Source organism: Juglans microcarpa x Juglans regia, chromosome 1D, assembly GCF_004785595.1.
Source record: "Juglans microcarpa x Juglans regia isolate MS1-56 chromosome 1D, Jm3101_v1.0, whole genome shotgun sequence".
Lineage (NCBI taxonomy): Eukaryota > Viridiplantae > Streptophyta > Magnoliopsida > Fagales > Juglandaceae > Juglans > Juglans microcarpa x Juglans regia.
In genome coordinates this window covers 47449150-47464077 of record NC_054594.1, presented here as the reverse complement: position 1 = coordinate 47464077, position 14928 = coordinate 47449150, and the positions used below count along the sequence as shown (strand labels likewise).

The following is a 14928-nucleotide window of genomic DNA, read 5'->3' as shown; positions in this document are numbered from 1 at the left end:
AAATATGATCAACAATTAATGTTTATTTTTGTTACTACAGAATCACATATGGATCCTTCAAATGAAATAGAAACACACGACAATATTCAACCTACAATGGAAAGGTTATTTTTGTTACTACAAAATCACATATGGATCCTTCAAATAAAACAAAAACACGCGACAATATTCAACCTACAATGGAAATGAGTCAAAAGACTGTGGAATCAATGGCGACTAATGATCCGCTTTCTCCCAAATCCAATGTAAGTAAGTCATCTATTGGTAGGAAAAGATCAGTAGTTTGAGATTATTTTACAAAGATTCGTACTGAGGATAAGTCGAGACCTAGGGCTTCATGTAACCTTTGTGGGATGACTTATGCTTGTGATCCTAATATAAATGGCACAAAATCAATGTTGGGGCACTTGGAAAAAACATGTAAGAAGTCTCCACTTAAGAAAGTAGATAGAAACCAATCTATATTGGGTTTCTAGTCTGGATCAAGCAGTGGAGGGCTTGTACCTATTTCTTTTAGTGTTGAGGCGTGTAGAGAAGTTTTAGTAGAAATGTTGGTTGTTGATGAGCTTCCTTTTAAACATGCGGAAGGGGAGGGGTTTAGGAAATTCATGCTTGTTGTGCAACCTAGATGGAATGCGATTCCATCACGTGTAACTATTGCAAAAGATATTTATAAACTTTATTTGAGAGAGAAAGACAATTTGAAAAGTGCTCTTAAGGGGCAGCGCATTTGTCTAACCACGGATACATGAACATCCGTGCAAAATTTTAACTACATGTGTCTCACTGCACAAAAAAATTATCAATTTTTGCAAGGTTGAAAACCATAAAGGTGAGACACTAGGTAAGCAAATTGAAATGTGTTTGCTAGAATGGGGAAGGCCCAAAATATTTACAATTACACTTGATAATGCAAGTTCAAATAATGGGGTAGTTTCGTATCTCAAAAGAAAGACAAGGAATAGAAGTGATACTATTTTGAAACATGAGTTCTTGCATATGAGATGTTGTGCTCATATCTTGAACTTGATTGTTCGGAATGAGTTGAAAGAATATGATCAATCAATTGCAAGAATTAGAGGAGTTGTGAAGTATGTAAAATCATCTCCACAAAGGTGGAACACATTTAAGCAATGTTGTGACAGTGAAGACATTACTTGTAAAAATGGTGTATGCTTAGATGTAGCAACCCATTGGAACTCCACTTATATGATGTTGGATAGGGCAGAAAAGTTTTAAAAAGCATTTCAACGGTTAGAGGATGAAGATCTGGGATATCTTAAAAGTGTTGGGGAGGATGATAGTGAGAATGATGATGATGTTAGTGAGTTGGGTAAGGGAGGGGCATCCAAGTTAGGGCCTCCAACCATGGATGATTGGAATAAGAGTAGGTTGTTTGCAAAATTTTTGAAACTTTTTTACGATTCAACCTTGCATTTCTCGGGGACCAATTATGTCACTTGCAACAGTTTTTTGTTTGAGCTAGCAACAATTCAAGCTGCAATTAATTTGGAGTGTGTGGAAGGGCCTCATAATTTGAGGACAATGACATTTAGTATGAAATCTAAATGTGAGAAGTATTGGAGAAATATTGAAAAAATTAATCTTTTGTTGTATGTTGGGTTGGTTTTTTATCCTCGGTATAAAATGCGCGGTCTAACATATATTTTTGAAGGAATATATGAGGATAATAGTTCAAAAGTTCTTATGTTGGTGGATCGGGGTCAAGATGCCTTGACTCGTTTATATGATAGTTATTGTGAAAATGATGAAAGTAATGTTGGGGCACAAGATCAAACTATAAGCCAATCAAGCGAGAGAGGGGCTAGCAGTACAAGTTCAACTGTTGGGGTAGGTCAAGGTGATTTCAGATCATTAATCTATGCACAAATTAAGAAGCGTTTGGAGTCGGATAACTCTTTGGCGACTAAATCTGAATTGGAGAGACATTTATTTGAAAAATGTGAAGAAGATAATATGAAATTCGACTTGTTGACTTGGTGGAAGGTCAACTCCATTAGATACCGCGTGCTTTTAAGAGTTGCGCGGGATGTTCTTGCAGTTCTGATATCTACAGTGGCCTCTGAGTCAGCTTTTAGCACAGCAGGTCGAGTACTTGATCCTTTCCGCAGTAGCCTATCTCCACTTATGGTAGAAGCTCTTATTTGTACACAAAATTGGCTCCGTTCTTCTGCTCCGATTAACATTCGTACTTTAATGGATGATGTTGAGGAGTTTGAGAAAATTGATACAAGTATGTAGCATCATTCACCTTTTCTTTAACTATATCTAAAGTGTAAATCATATTAGTAATTTGTTTTAATTATTATGCTTATTTTTTTTTCCCTTTTGTGTAGAGCTCATGGAAGACCTAGGGAATTTTTCAAGACCTACTTCTTTGGCTGGAGATAATTAAATTTAAGGTAGGTCAACTTGTATAACATCTTTCCTTAATTTTTTTTATTATTTAATGTAATTACTAACTTTTTATTAGAATTAATCACTTGATTTATTTTCATACAATTGCAAGGATTATTGAAGGGACTATTGGAGTTGATGGCTTGGTGCATAGCTATTGAATTTTTTTGTTGGATGTTCTAAGTTATTGTAATTTGGACTTGTAATTTGTTGGATTTTTAGACTTGTAATTCAGACTTTTAAGTGTTTGAACTTGTAATTTGGACTTTTGGACTTGTAATTTGTTGGACTTTTGGACTTCTAATTTAGATTTTTGAACTTATTTTATTCCATAGGCTCATAGGCTTGTTGATGTCCATTATTGAATTTATTGTGACTGTTAGGTTTGTGGAAAAGTTTGTGCATTCAGTCAGTAAAAGAAATAGATCTTACTGATTATCTTTCCAGAAATTAAGGTTCAGACTTGTGGAAAAGTCTAGAGTTTGTCAAACATCTAGCAAAGTTACAATGCATTACAGAATAAAAGATCCAATCCACTAAACAAAACTAGTTAGATTAACTAATAGAACCTGCCTGTGAATAGCACCAAATCTGGCTGTGAACAAATTTTTTTTATAAACAAACTAGTTAAATTAGTTTTTTTTTTTTTTATAAACATTTTTAAAAAACCAGAAAATCGGATCAGACCGGACTGGAAACCGGTAAAACCGGAAGTACCGGTTTAGGAAGGTAACCTGTGCGTAATCGGTGCGTAATCGGTTTTGAAAAATACAAAACCGGTACATACCGGTTCAGTCCTAGATTTTGTCTAAAATCGGACTGGACCGGACCGGTTACACCCTTAGCCTCATCCCACAGATTCCAAATAACCCGTTAATTTTAACTTTCTTAACATGTCGTAACGGATCAAAACGGGTTAACTCATTATCAAACCGTAAGCAATCGTGTATTCACAGATCAACTCATTTTAATCCAAACCTGTTAAGACAATTCAAACCCATTATTATTGTGTCGCATTTATGTTGAATCAACCTATCGTGTGCCACCTCATATAATAATTAATCACTGATAAAGTACTGATCTGATGGAAGATAAGCTGCTTTAGAATTAGAATTCCCCAACCAAATTCAAGACGTCCCATAAATGATTTACCTATGCCTTTAATTATTGTACCTATATGTCTTTAATTTCACAGCGGAAATCTTCCCAAAATCCATTGCAATTCATGTACAAATCTGACAGCCAGCTAGATGAAGTCAATGAAATCAAGATCTTGGATGCCCAAGTGGGAAGGAAAAACAAAAATCTGCAACTCTTGATATATAGGGAGTGCAGTAAACGCAACAAATATTATATATATTGGCTGTATATATATACAGCTTGTGACAGACGATAATATATTGTCGCTGATGAACTGTGAAGTTGACCGAGTTGTGGTCCACGCACCCACAATGTATTTCCACGCAACTTTGAACCTGCACTTGGATCCAAGCTATCTCGTCCCATTGGTTGCTGCAGTCCCAGCCAGTTTTGATACAAGGAATCGGTAAGAGCACTTAGTACTTGGGCTTTGATCAGCCAAGTCAAAACGAGATTTCTTTTTCTGTAAGCTTCGATCATTATTTGGAACTAAAATGAAAAGTCCTTTAATTAGGATCTCAATTTATCTCTGTCCAGAAAGATTTTGTCACGTAGATCAAAGGCTAATAAGTGATATGATATATATACACAGAAAGTCAAAGCATTAGAATTGGTCCTAATTCTGCATTCTTATTATTTTAGAGGGTGAATTGATTATAAAAGTGGGAATTAAGAAGCGTCAAATGGAAAAGAATGGTGATCTAGAGTTGAATTGAGCAAGAGGTAATGAGATGGAAATTGTTATCGTGAAGACCAGAACCCAAATGTAAAACCATATCATCAGCATGAAGATCATCAAGAAACAAGCTGTGCTGCAGTACTTCTGACACAAGAAAGGAAAGACCATACAAAAACGTAAGAACTTCCTCTTTCTTGATATATAATCTAATTGTTGTATGGTCTATACTGCAAAGACCAATATTAATCTATTTTTTGGAACAGGAGGAATCAATTCATGGAGGAAAAACTACTGGATTTGCTAAGCAGTTTACCGGATGAGATCCTTTGCCGCGTCATTGCGTTTCTGCCTTGTGAATCTGCACTGGAGACCAGCTTCCTTTCTACTCGATGGAGAGAGCTTTGGAACACAGCTTTAGTGCAACGAGGAACAATAGAAGCTGCTGCCACCGCAATTTCTGGATTCTTAACTCAATTTGATGAGCGTGATCCCTTGAGGCAACCCCGGAAACTTCGATATCACTTCTGCAAAGATGGCGTTCTCTTGGCTACCATCGCAGCTAATAATAAACTTTATGTGGATTTCTCTGCTGGGAAGCAAGGATTTTCAAAGCAGTTTGGTTGGCAGTTGGAGCTGAATCGCCAAAACCTTACCTACCTGCAGCCAAGTTCTTCTACGGCCGCCACCTTCGTAAAAACGCTTCATCTAAAATCGGTGAGCTCTCAGCTTACCAGTGAGGCCGTGTCTTCTATGGTATCGAATTTTCAGTTTCTTGAAAACTTGAAAATCGTTGAATGCAACGGATTAGAAGCTTTGGAAATTGACGCCGGTTTGAAGCTTTTGAGCTTGACCATCCTTGATTGTCCGCAATTGAAATCTGTCCATATGAGATCTTCGAAACTCAGGTATTTCAAGTATCGAGGTCTGCTCCCTTGGCTGTGGCCCGAAGATCACTTTAACCTGAAAGATGCCATGCTAGATTTCAGACAAGGCCCCGGCGACATCAGCTTCAAGAGTGGTGATTTCGACGCAACTCTATTAACCATAAAAAACGCCGAAACTCTTACACTATGCAGATGGACTTTTGAGGTATATTCTTGTAGTTTCTGCATATTTTAATACAGTTTCAAAGTTCTGCGCTCTGTTTGTAAGACAATCCACTAATAGCTAGTTAGCCTATAATTATCATGTTTTCCCATCATCAAACATAAATAAGTTGAGAATTTTCATGTTGCAGACTCTGATTTGGCCATCGATTTCCTGTATACTTAGCCACTTCCAGTTCTACAAATTGAAAGAGCTATGGTGGATTGATAATTACACTGAAAGATATAACAGTGACGCCTTGATCTCCTTCCTGAAACAGTGTCCTGCCTTGGAGCAACTTTTTGTCACTGTAAGTTCTATAATTTTCCGCCAAAAATGGAACTGATCAAACAATTTTTGTTATTACTTTCATCGAATACTTCACCAATTATTATTATTATATATATTATTATAATCACCATCAATATCATCACCTCTCTCTTTTATCTTTTTCCTCTCTTCAGATTGACCCCTCGAGCTACAGCATCCCAAACAGTACTGCTACGTACTCAAAACAAGTCAATAGGAATCCAGAACTTGAACATCTCAAGGTGATGAAAATGGAGGGATTTAGAAATCAAGAGGATGAGATCTTACTGGCAGAGCAATTGAGAAAGCTAGCTACCGTGGATCCACAAATCATGGCAACATCCGATAGGAATGGATCACGAAGTTTTGTCAAGGTTCCTTCACATCAGCCAAAGCTGCAGTGTGGGAGCTACTTGGAAAGGGTCCCTCCCCGGTCACAGAATGGAAAGCGTGCCAATAAATTTGCTCAGGTGATGGGCAGTGAGGTGTATCCTAAACATGCTCACATGGGTCCATAAATGTAACCCAGTCTTCAAAATCTTTCTTTTTTTTTTTCATTTTCAGTGTAAAATATTTATTATATATATATATATATATATATATATATATATATTATGGCAACTTGTAAACAAAGTATCTCTACCGTTTGTGTTGCAACCACAAATACGATTGGCCAATGTGGTTCCTCCGTTGGAAGCAGTCGGTGGTGTTACTTTTCAACGAGCTAGTAATAGTAAATGCCGTTTGTCTCAAATAATAAAAAATTTGGTCTCGATCAGCAGCTTATAATATAATTTTTGTATGGTCCCAATGGCTTGACCAAATATGATCAGCTTCAAATATGACTAACTTTGTTTGGGATATCTTCCTCTTCCTAAAAGAAATTTCCCAGGAGATTATTGTATGAAAAAAGCTGCTCAAGTACTAAATGGTTCCAAAACAAAGAAGACATAATCCACTAGCTTAACAAAACATACAAGAAGCTCACTCATTCGTAAAGCATAAATGACACAACAGCAAGCACACCTCTGGCCTACAAAAGTACTTTCCCCCAGCTTCTAATCTTTATTCTCTCCATAATCCAGAGAGAGGGGATTAAATCTTAATTAAAAAGGGGGAAAATATGCCTAAAAGTCACTGCCGGGAAGTGGCTCATGTGTAACCTCGCCAATAAAGATGATGTCATAGACGATGGCTGCAATGGCTGCACCAATCAGTGGGCCAAGCCAGTAGACCCAGTGGTTAGTCCATGTCCAGCTAACCACCGCTGGGCCGAAGGAGACTGCTGGGTTCATGGATGCACCATCAAAGGCACCACCAGCCAAAATGTTAGCACCCACAATGAAACCAATTGCAATAGGTGCAACTATGCCTACATTTCCCTTCTTTGGATCCACTGCTGTGGCATACACAGTGTAAACAAGGCCAAATGTCATCACAATCTCCAGAACTACCGCATTCCATGCACCCACCCCAGATGATAGCGAGAATGCTGAGGTTTCCTGCAGTGGGCCAAGAATAAGTCAAGTTAGACATGAAAAGAGTATTATTTATTTCAAAAGAAGATCTTGCATGTACAAAATAAATACATCACTCCTATTGTTCATGGTAGTGTTAAATTGATGACTTCAAAACCAGAATTGGACTGAATCGAAGGGACTCCCTAAAAATTAGGTCCTTGACTTGGATATCATTGGTTAGTCTAAATTATAATTCTCATTCCCCAATGCTTACCAGTCCACCAGTGGCAAACTTAAGTAGCAAGCAAGCGACGACTGAACCCAGCAGCTGTGCAATCCAATACAAGATGCTCCTCAACAGAGTAATGTTTCCACCAATAAACGCACCAAAAGTAACAGCAGGGTTTACATGCCCCCAGAAATGTTTGCACCAACAGAAACCGCCACAAAGAGCGCAAATGCATGTGCCAATGCTGCTGCTACAAGCCCAGATGGTGTCGTTGACCCATTATCAGTAAGCTTGTCTGCCAAAACAATTACCACGAATCATCAGTCTTTGACAATTACAATTAAGCCTTTTTCCTTTGGGCGTCATTCAATACATTACATCAACCAACGCATGCAATACCGTCACAGTAATCTTTTACACACAAACATTTCTCTTTTTTATACCACTTATTCATCAGTCAATATTCTAACAAATATATATTTTAAAAAAAAGATATATGTTAATAGCGATCTTACTGAAAGCCATCCCAGAACCTTCCCCGGCAAAAACAAAAATAAGCGTAGAGAAAAACTCGGCAAACGCGGCTTTTATCGCGTCCGGGCGGGATGCCTCTTCCGGCGTACCAATTGCAATTTTAGTGATCGGCATTTTCTTGAGATTTCTGCTTGAGCTCTAAGCTCTTTACTGACTACTAGTATCTTTGCTCTTTTCCCTCTCTATCTTGATTTTGTATAGCCTATGATATAGCAGTGTTGGTTTTATTAAAGAGCTTTCCTCTTTATATACCTCAAATAACCGCGGGCTTTTGTCGCAGCCGCCTGTCGGTTTGAAATGATGCCCTCGCCTCGTCCTTGTGCGCCATTTGTGTGGTGGCAATAAAATTTAGCTACGATTAAATCGGCGATGGATCGCCGGCCTAAGATACGGAGTGGGCCTCGGGTGATTTCTTCGGTTTCCGTGAAATAAGTGGCACGCAGGGTCGGCGGCGTGTCTTTGGCACTAACCGAACCGACCATTGAATATATTAAAAAATGGGGATGTTTGTAATGTGTTGTTGGGTTGGGTCGGCTACAGTGGTCCCACCTGGGTCCGGACCCTTCCACTGGTCCATTCTTCACGTGTTTAGGTTTTTTTAGATACGTGGTGTCAATTATATTCTAAGTAAGTGTATAGAATATATATAGTTTATAATTATTATTTAAATAATAATTTTTAATTTATAAAATTTTATTTTTATTTTTTTAATTAAATTATACCATATAAACACTTTATTAAACATACTCTACACACCGATTTGAAAATATATATATTTTTGATAATAATACTCACCATCTTCGTAATTTGAAATTCTAATTATAAAACTTCATTATTATTTTTTCTAAAAACTAACAGTCTACATTAAAATTAGAACTCTTTTATAGAACATTTTCTTTTTAGGCTGTGTTTGGATACGAGATTCAACTGAATTTAATTTAATTTTAAGCTTAATCTAACATCCAAACACTTAACTATTAAATTATTAAATTCATCTCAACTCAAAACCTTCTTACACGTGAGATCTATAATTTTTTTCAACTTAACACATCTTTATACGTGAAATTAATAACATTTTTTAACTTCTCATAAAAAGTACTAAACTCATCTTAAAAATTGAATTAAGCTGAATTCAACTCAACATATAAATGCAGCCCAAAAAAACATAAGATTCTGTACTCAATTCAAAAAAATTATGGTGATCATGAAAAGGTTTTTTCTCTGCAGGTTTTTCTTCGTTGGATTGAAGACACCTTAACATATAAATTTCTTCTCTCTCTCAAGGGGGAAGGACGTGAGAAAGCAGTGAAGGCAGAGAGCGATGGAGGAGGAGGGAAAGGAAGGAATGAAATAAGGAATGGGTCGAATTGAAAATTTGAAAGGAGCCGAAAGCTTTTTTAAAATCTTATAAAAAAAAATCTCAAATTATAAAGAGTTCTCAATCCTATAAACAAAATATATAATCTAAAAAAAAATAAAAAATAAAAAAATATAGCTGGACCAAGTATATCAATCACAGCAAATGATGGTAGGTGATGCACGAGAAAGATCCTTTCGGCTGGTCGGTCCATTTGATAGAAAATGATACAAATCCTTTTGTCGGCATATATAACATATTAATTGGGATGAAATTATTAGTCAAGTTGTTTTGTCATCTTGCTTGAGCTGCAGAAGCACACCAGAACCAAAAAATGGAAGAAAATGTAAAGGGGTTCAGCCAGTATTTAAAAGTATTTGGTTAAAAAAAAAAATTGTTAATAAAAGAAGAAGAATGATTTGTTATTTATACCTTATATCTAAAGAAATTATGAATTATTAGGGACTAGAGTTTAGCTATAAATAATATGGACTATTGTCACTGGCCTAATCTATTTGATGTTCACCTATATTTTTCTTCAATCCAACTCTAAAATTAGAGACTTTCTAAAACATTTTGTAAATTTAGGGTAACATTTTTTTTTTTCTTGAGAGATCGTTATCATTTTTGTTTTTGGTGTTCTTTATTTGTAAGATTCCTTACCATATTTCATTATGCATGATTTGAAAATGATTACTATTACCAATCTATTAATATATTTCATTATACTTTGAAATGCTCCGATTAGTAAAAAGCAGTCTTTCTATATGGCTCAATAAGTAATGGACTAAGACTATAAGAGAAATAATATTTGCATTCGTGGAATGTGCAAATGCCAAGCAATTTTTTTGAAAAAAGTGAATAAATGCAAAATTCACATAAAAAACTAATTTTTTAACAGTAGACCTCACTCTTTTTTAATAAGATTGTTCGGTACTTGCGCACTCCACGACTGTATCTAACATTACTCGAAGTTATGAGATAGAAATCTAGTGTATTTGCTATTGAAAAGGTAATTCCATGGAGGCACGAGTGCTTGTTTCTTACTTCATGTTCCATCTTGTTGTAAACTTTTTCTCAGCAACATACCATTCACCAAGAATACAATCCCAAAATTCCAAAATCTAAAACCAGCCCTGCTAACCATTACTCATTGGAAATGCAGACAAACCCAACTTCTGAAAATGCAAATACTTATGAGCACACACGTCGCACTCTACTACTATTAATTATTTTATCATTACTTTTCACATATTTTTTATTACTATTTATTATTATTTATTATTATTTTTTTACTACTATTTATAGAATATATGATATGAGAAATTCTATTTACAGTCCTCAAGTGGGGACTGTATGTGCATGCACATTATTAAATGAGAAAAAACATCATTTTAGAAGAGATAGTTTTATAATTTTAAAATATTTTAAAATTAAAATAACCTAGACTTACATTGCAGTCCTCAAATAGAGATTGTACCTAGCATTGCTTATATGAGATTACCTCACTGTCCCAATGTAATCTAAGAGTATGATGTGACAGCATCAACAGCAATCACTCAAGAAAGTGGGCTTTGAAAGCAAAGAAAGACATTCAGTTTGGCATATGAAACCGTCGTTTTAATACAAATTGGCCTATTGGAAGCGACTGGCCATAAAGATTGATTAGTTATATGAGATCTGCCGAATTGGAAAGAGAGTAATTAATGCTCCTAATTCTAGACTTTGTCATCCGCAATCACATTTGTTGATGTAATATATTCTAAGTGGTTGTCATTAAACTTAAGATGAATATGTTACATCAGCAAATATGGTACGGAATGACCAAACTTAAGATGAATAATACCATTTTTGATCGAGAAAAAGTTATATTCGTGGTAAAAATTGAGTCTTGGTGGCTTGTTCCTTGCCAAACTATCTTCCCTTTGGATCCAACAACTGTGAAAATACTCCGTTTGAAGTTGTATCAGATTCTTGGTAGCTTATAGTGTCAGCACCATCACCTTCAGCAGGTTGAATTTGGGAAACCCATTCCGGAACATCAGGAATATAATTTGCACTATTCTCAGCCGATACCATTTGTATAGAAGCCTCTTGTAGCTGAAGAGCATACTCCAAATTCCACAAGACATCTCCCATTGTTGGCCTCTCAGTCCCATGTTCAGCAAGGCACTTCTCTGCTGTTTCACCAAATTTTCGCAGTGATTCAAGATTAACAGATCCTACAAGATGGGGATCTATCACCTTCTCTAACTGCCCCCTCTTTTGCCAGTTCATTGCCCATTCTGCTATGTTAACCTGATCTCTTGGAAGAGCAGGGTTTATTGCTGGCCTAGCAAATAACACCTCCATCAGTACAACTCCAAAAGAATACACATCAGATTTCTCTGTGAGTTGTTGTCGACGAAAGTACTCAGGATCGAGGTATCCGAAGCTCCCCTTCACTGCAGTACTCACATGGGTTTGATCCAGAGTGGGGCCTAATTTAGACAATCCAAAATCTGCCACTTTTGCAATGAGATTTTCATCCAGCAGTATGTTAGTTGTTTTAACATCACGGTGGATAATACTCTCCGCTGCTCCAGTATGAAGGTAGTGCAAACCTTTTGCAGCTCCAATGCAGACTTGAAGCCTTTGGTTCCAAGTTAGTGGGGGAAGATCTGAGCCATACAAGTGCTTACGGAGGGGACCTCCAGCCATGAACTCGTAGACAAGGATCATCTCATCGAACTCATCACAGTAGCCAATCAGAGAAACTAGGTGCCTGTGTCGGAGTTTAGAGAGCATCGCAATTTCTGTTCTAAATTCGGTAAATCCTTGCTGCGATTGGGGGTTTCCTCGCTTTACGGCGACAACAACACCACATTCTAACACTCCTTTATAAACCTTTCCAAAACCCCCCACACCTAAAACCGAGCTTTCATCAAAGTTTTTTGTCGCTTCACAAATCTCGGAGAAAGCTAGAACACGGCCTAAACTAAGAGAATGTGCTGCTGAAGCAAAGCTACCAACTGAAACTTTGCTATCAGAATTCCCCACATGTGCGGTCAGTGGCACCCAAACGGAGGTCTGATGTCTTGGCTTCTTTGGATGGCGCAAATACAGGTAAAAAGCCACAGAGATGAGCACCAAAACTGCAAAACCAACTGAAAAAGTAACTGCCAGCAGTACCCACTTGTTTGTCTTGGGGGTATTGTAATCTTGACTAAGATTCCCGACAAGGCTGTCACGGGGATCACTCATTTTCATTATCTCCAAACCATTTAGAATTGCATTCGGTGGAAAATTCCTCATAATAGGAGGACCTACTTGGACAAGAACCCGATTCGAGCCCGCTGAAACATTGGCAACGAAGTCTACAAAGTAAGCAGCTGATAATTCCATTGTTTTGCTTGAGATATCAAAAGACTCCATAGCAGATTGGTTGTTTATATAAACATTGAAAACTAAAGTATCAAGAGTTAGGCTAACAATGTCACAAAAATGCATCCTAATCAGATAGGGAAACATGGGTTCTACTTCAAATGCCCATGAAATGTTAAATATCTGGTCAATTACATTTGCATCTGCCATTTCTTGTGCTGTCGAATAAACCCAATTTGGTGCAATTTCGACAGAGACCCCATTGAGGTATTTAATTGAACTAGGATTGACAGTTACATTCCGGGCTGAAGCAGCATTGACGAGAAAGGATTGATCTGGTTCCCATATCCTAAATTGTGAATCGTTGTTGGGAGTTATAAGTGGACCTCCCATATTAACTCTATAAGCTGTCTCAAAAGCTACATGAGTGGGGATATTAACGGCGGGACCCAGTGGAACAGGCATTGCACTGGAAGGGAGTTGCCCATCCGGCATCGATACAACTTCTATCCCATTGATAAATGCAATTGAACCATTCCATGGAGACAAGATCAGCACCAACTTTTCTGGACTTGAACCACCCACTTCGATTACATATTCCTTAAGAAGACCGGACATTTTGCCCAACTTCGAAAATGAAAACCCGTGAAGCAGAGAAAATCCATTAGCCACAACTGAAAAAACTGCGGATTTCAGATGATAACGTGGATTCTCAACTGGATGCAAATGCAACCGTAGCCAATGGCGGCCAATCTGCTTGGTAATAATAGTATAAGTCGAAGTTTCTTTGAAAACACGAGCAGAATGATACAGAACTGAGTCATTTGAGTCGCCCACTCCAGTCTCAGAAACCACAATGTGGGAATGTGGAGACAAACCCACATATCGATGCCCAGAATCGGGCTCAAAAACCCGTCCATCATCGAGTTTTAGTGCCTTACTTCCACCACAATCAATAAAAAGACTATCTTCAGGAGTAAAAAAAGCAAATACAATGAGTGGAACACAGGAAACACATACAACCCAGAGAACATATAAGCTCTTCGAGTCACCCATATCTTCGAGCGTAACTTCTACCTCAGCTAACCAAGATAGCTCATAAAATGCAGAAAAGAACCTAAATTTGGATCACCCATCTCCGCATTCCCATTTATACAGGAATCCCCTAGTAAGAGGAAAGTCGAAGGAGATCAGGTTGAATGAAAGAAGGCATACCTGGTTCGGAGTTTTTCTTGAGAAATGGGTTTGAACAAAAAGAAATTTTCTCCCTGACAAGGGAAAAGGAAAAGAGGCGGTTCGATATAGCAATGTGTGGGAGTGATGATGGTGATGCTGCTACTTCCAAGGACAGATCTGCGAGTCTTTAAGGACTCAACGAACGCTTTAAATAAACTAATAACGTCTTCTTAAGGAAAACAAAAAGGAAGAAATCTCACTGAAATTTGCGAAGCGGAAAAACTGACATAACTGAACTCAGCTGTTTCTTTTTCTTGTTCGATTATATTTTGTATTATTTATTCAGAAAAAAAATTATAGAATGAAAACGGGTGTGACTAAGCTTCATTTGGTGGCCTTTTTTTTTTTTTTTTTTTTTTTTTTTTTTTTTGAAACATAATTCATCTCAATTTATCTCAACTCATCATTATAACTTTTTCAAATTTCAACACAAAATATAATAAACAATTCAACTTTTTCAAATCCTAAAACAATAATAATAATAATAATAAATAGTATTCTAATAATATTTTATCAACTCAACTCAACTCACTTCAACATTCAAACGTACTCTTAATCTATCTATTCTGAGATCAATGTTTAGGCTAGTGCTTATATAGTATAATTTAATTTAAAAGATAAATTTAAAATTTTAATCTTACATATCAAGTCTTACTATTTAAGCTTGATTTGTATTATGAGTTGAGATAAGATGAGTTGAGATGATTTATGAATAATAATAAGATATTTGAGTTAAGATGAGATGAGTTGGTTTTGAAAAATAAAAGAGAAAAAATTGAATAAAATATTATAAAGTTAAAATATTATTAGAATATAATTTTTTTAATATAATTTTTTTTTAGAGTTTGAAAAAGTTGAATTATTTTTTATGTTTTGTTTAGAAATTTTGAAAAAATTGTAATAATTAGATAATTATTAAATGAAAAAGTTGAACATTTGAAAAAGTAGTTGTATTTGTAATGTTTGCATATTGAGATAAAATGAGATGAAAGCAGCTCAACAGCTCTTTATTAAAATTAGGCCTTAAATTATGTAAATAGTGTACTCTACACACTAACTTGAAAATAGAATAATTTTTTTAACTTGACGCGTAGTTTGTTAAATGTTTGGTTTTTTT

The 14928-nt window shown here is 36.4% G+C and overlaps 3 protein-coding genes across 4 annotated transcripts; 1 reads left to right on the top strand and 2 right to left on the bottom strand.

The window, feature by feature from the left end:
- The first annotated feature begins 4020 nt into the window (after nucleotides 1–4020).
- LOC121235604 (F-box protein At2g39490) lies at nucleotides 4021–6396 on the top strand. 2 transcript variants are annotated; one of them, XM_041131947.1, is made up of 4 exons: nucleotides 4021–4413; nucleotides 4504–5326; nucleotides 5475–5633; nucleotides 5788–6396. In XM_041131947.1, the coding sequence occupies exons 2-4, from the start codon at nucleotides 4514–4516 to the stop codon at nucleotides 6148–6150; spliced, it is 1335 nt and encodes a 444-aa protein (XP_040987881.1). In that variant the 5' UTR covers nucleotides 4021–4413; nucleotides 4504–4513; the 3' UTR covers nucleotides 6151–6396. The 2 variants fall into 2 exon arrangements, with proteins under 2 accessions (XP_040987881.1, XP_040987876.1); XM_041131942.1 differs by having other exon boundaries at nucleotides 4022–4413; nucleotides 4501–5326.
- A 161-nt stretch (nucleotides 6397–6557) lies between these two features.
- LOC121235619 (aquaporin TIP1-3-like) lies at nucleotides 6558–8091 on the bottom strand. The gene is given in 4 exon segments (XM_041131957.1): nucleotides 6558–7134; nucleotides 7367–7509; nucleotides 7512–7616; nucleotides 7837–8091. Coding segments are annotated over 4 exon segments (756 nt in total). The 5' UTR covers nucleotides 7970–8091; the 3' UTR covers nucleotides 6558–6759.
- Nucleotides 8092–10806: 2715 nt separating this feature from the next.
- On the bottom strand, nucleotides 10807–14047 carry LOC121247782 (receptor-like protein kinase THESEUS 1). The gene has a single exon (XM_041146497.1). It carries the CDS (start codon nucleotides 13629–13631, stop codon nucleotides 11127–11129), a length of 2505 nt encoding a protein of 834 aa, XP_041002431.1. The 5' UTR covers nucleotides 13632–14047; the 3' UTR covers nucleotides 10807–11126.
- Nucleotides 14048–14928: the final 881 nt, after the last annotated feature.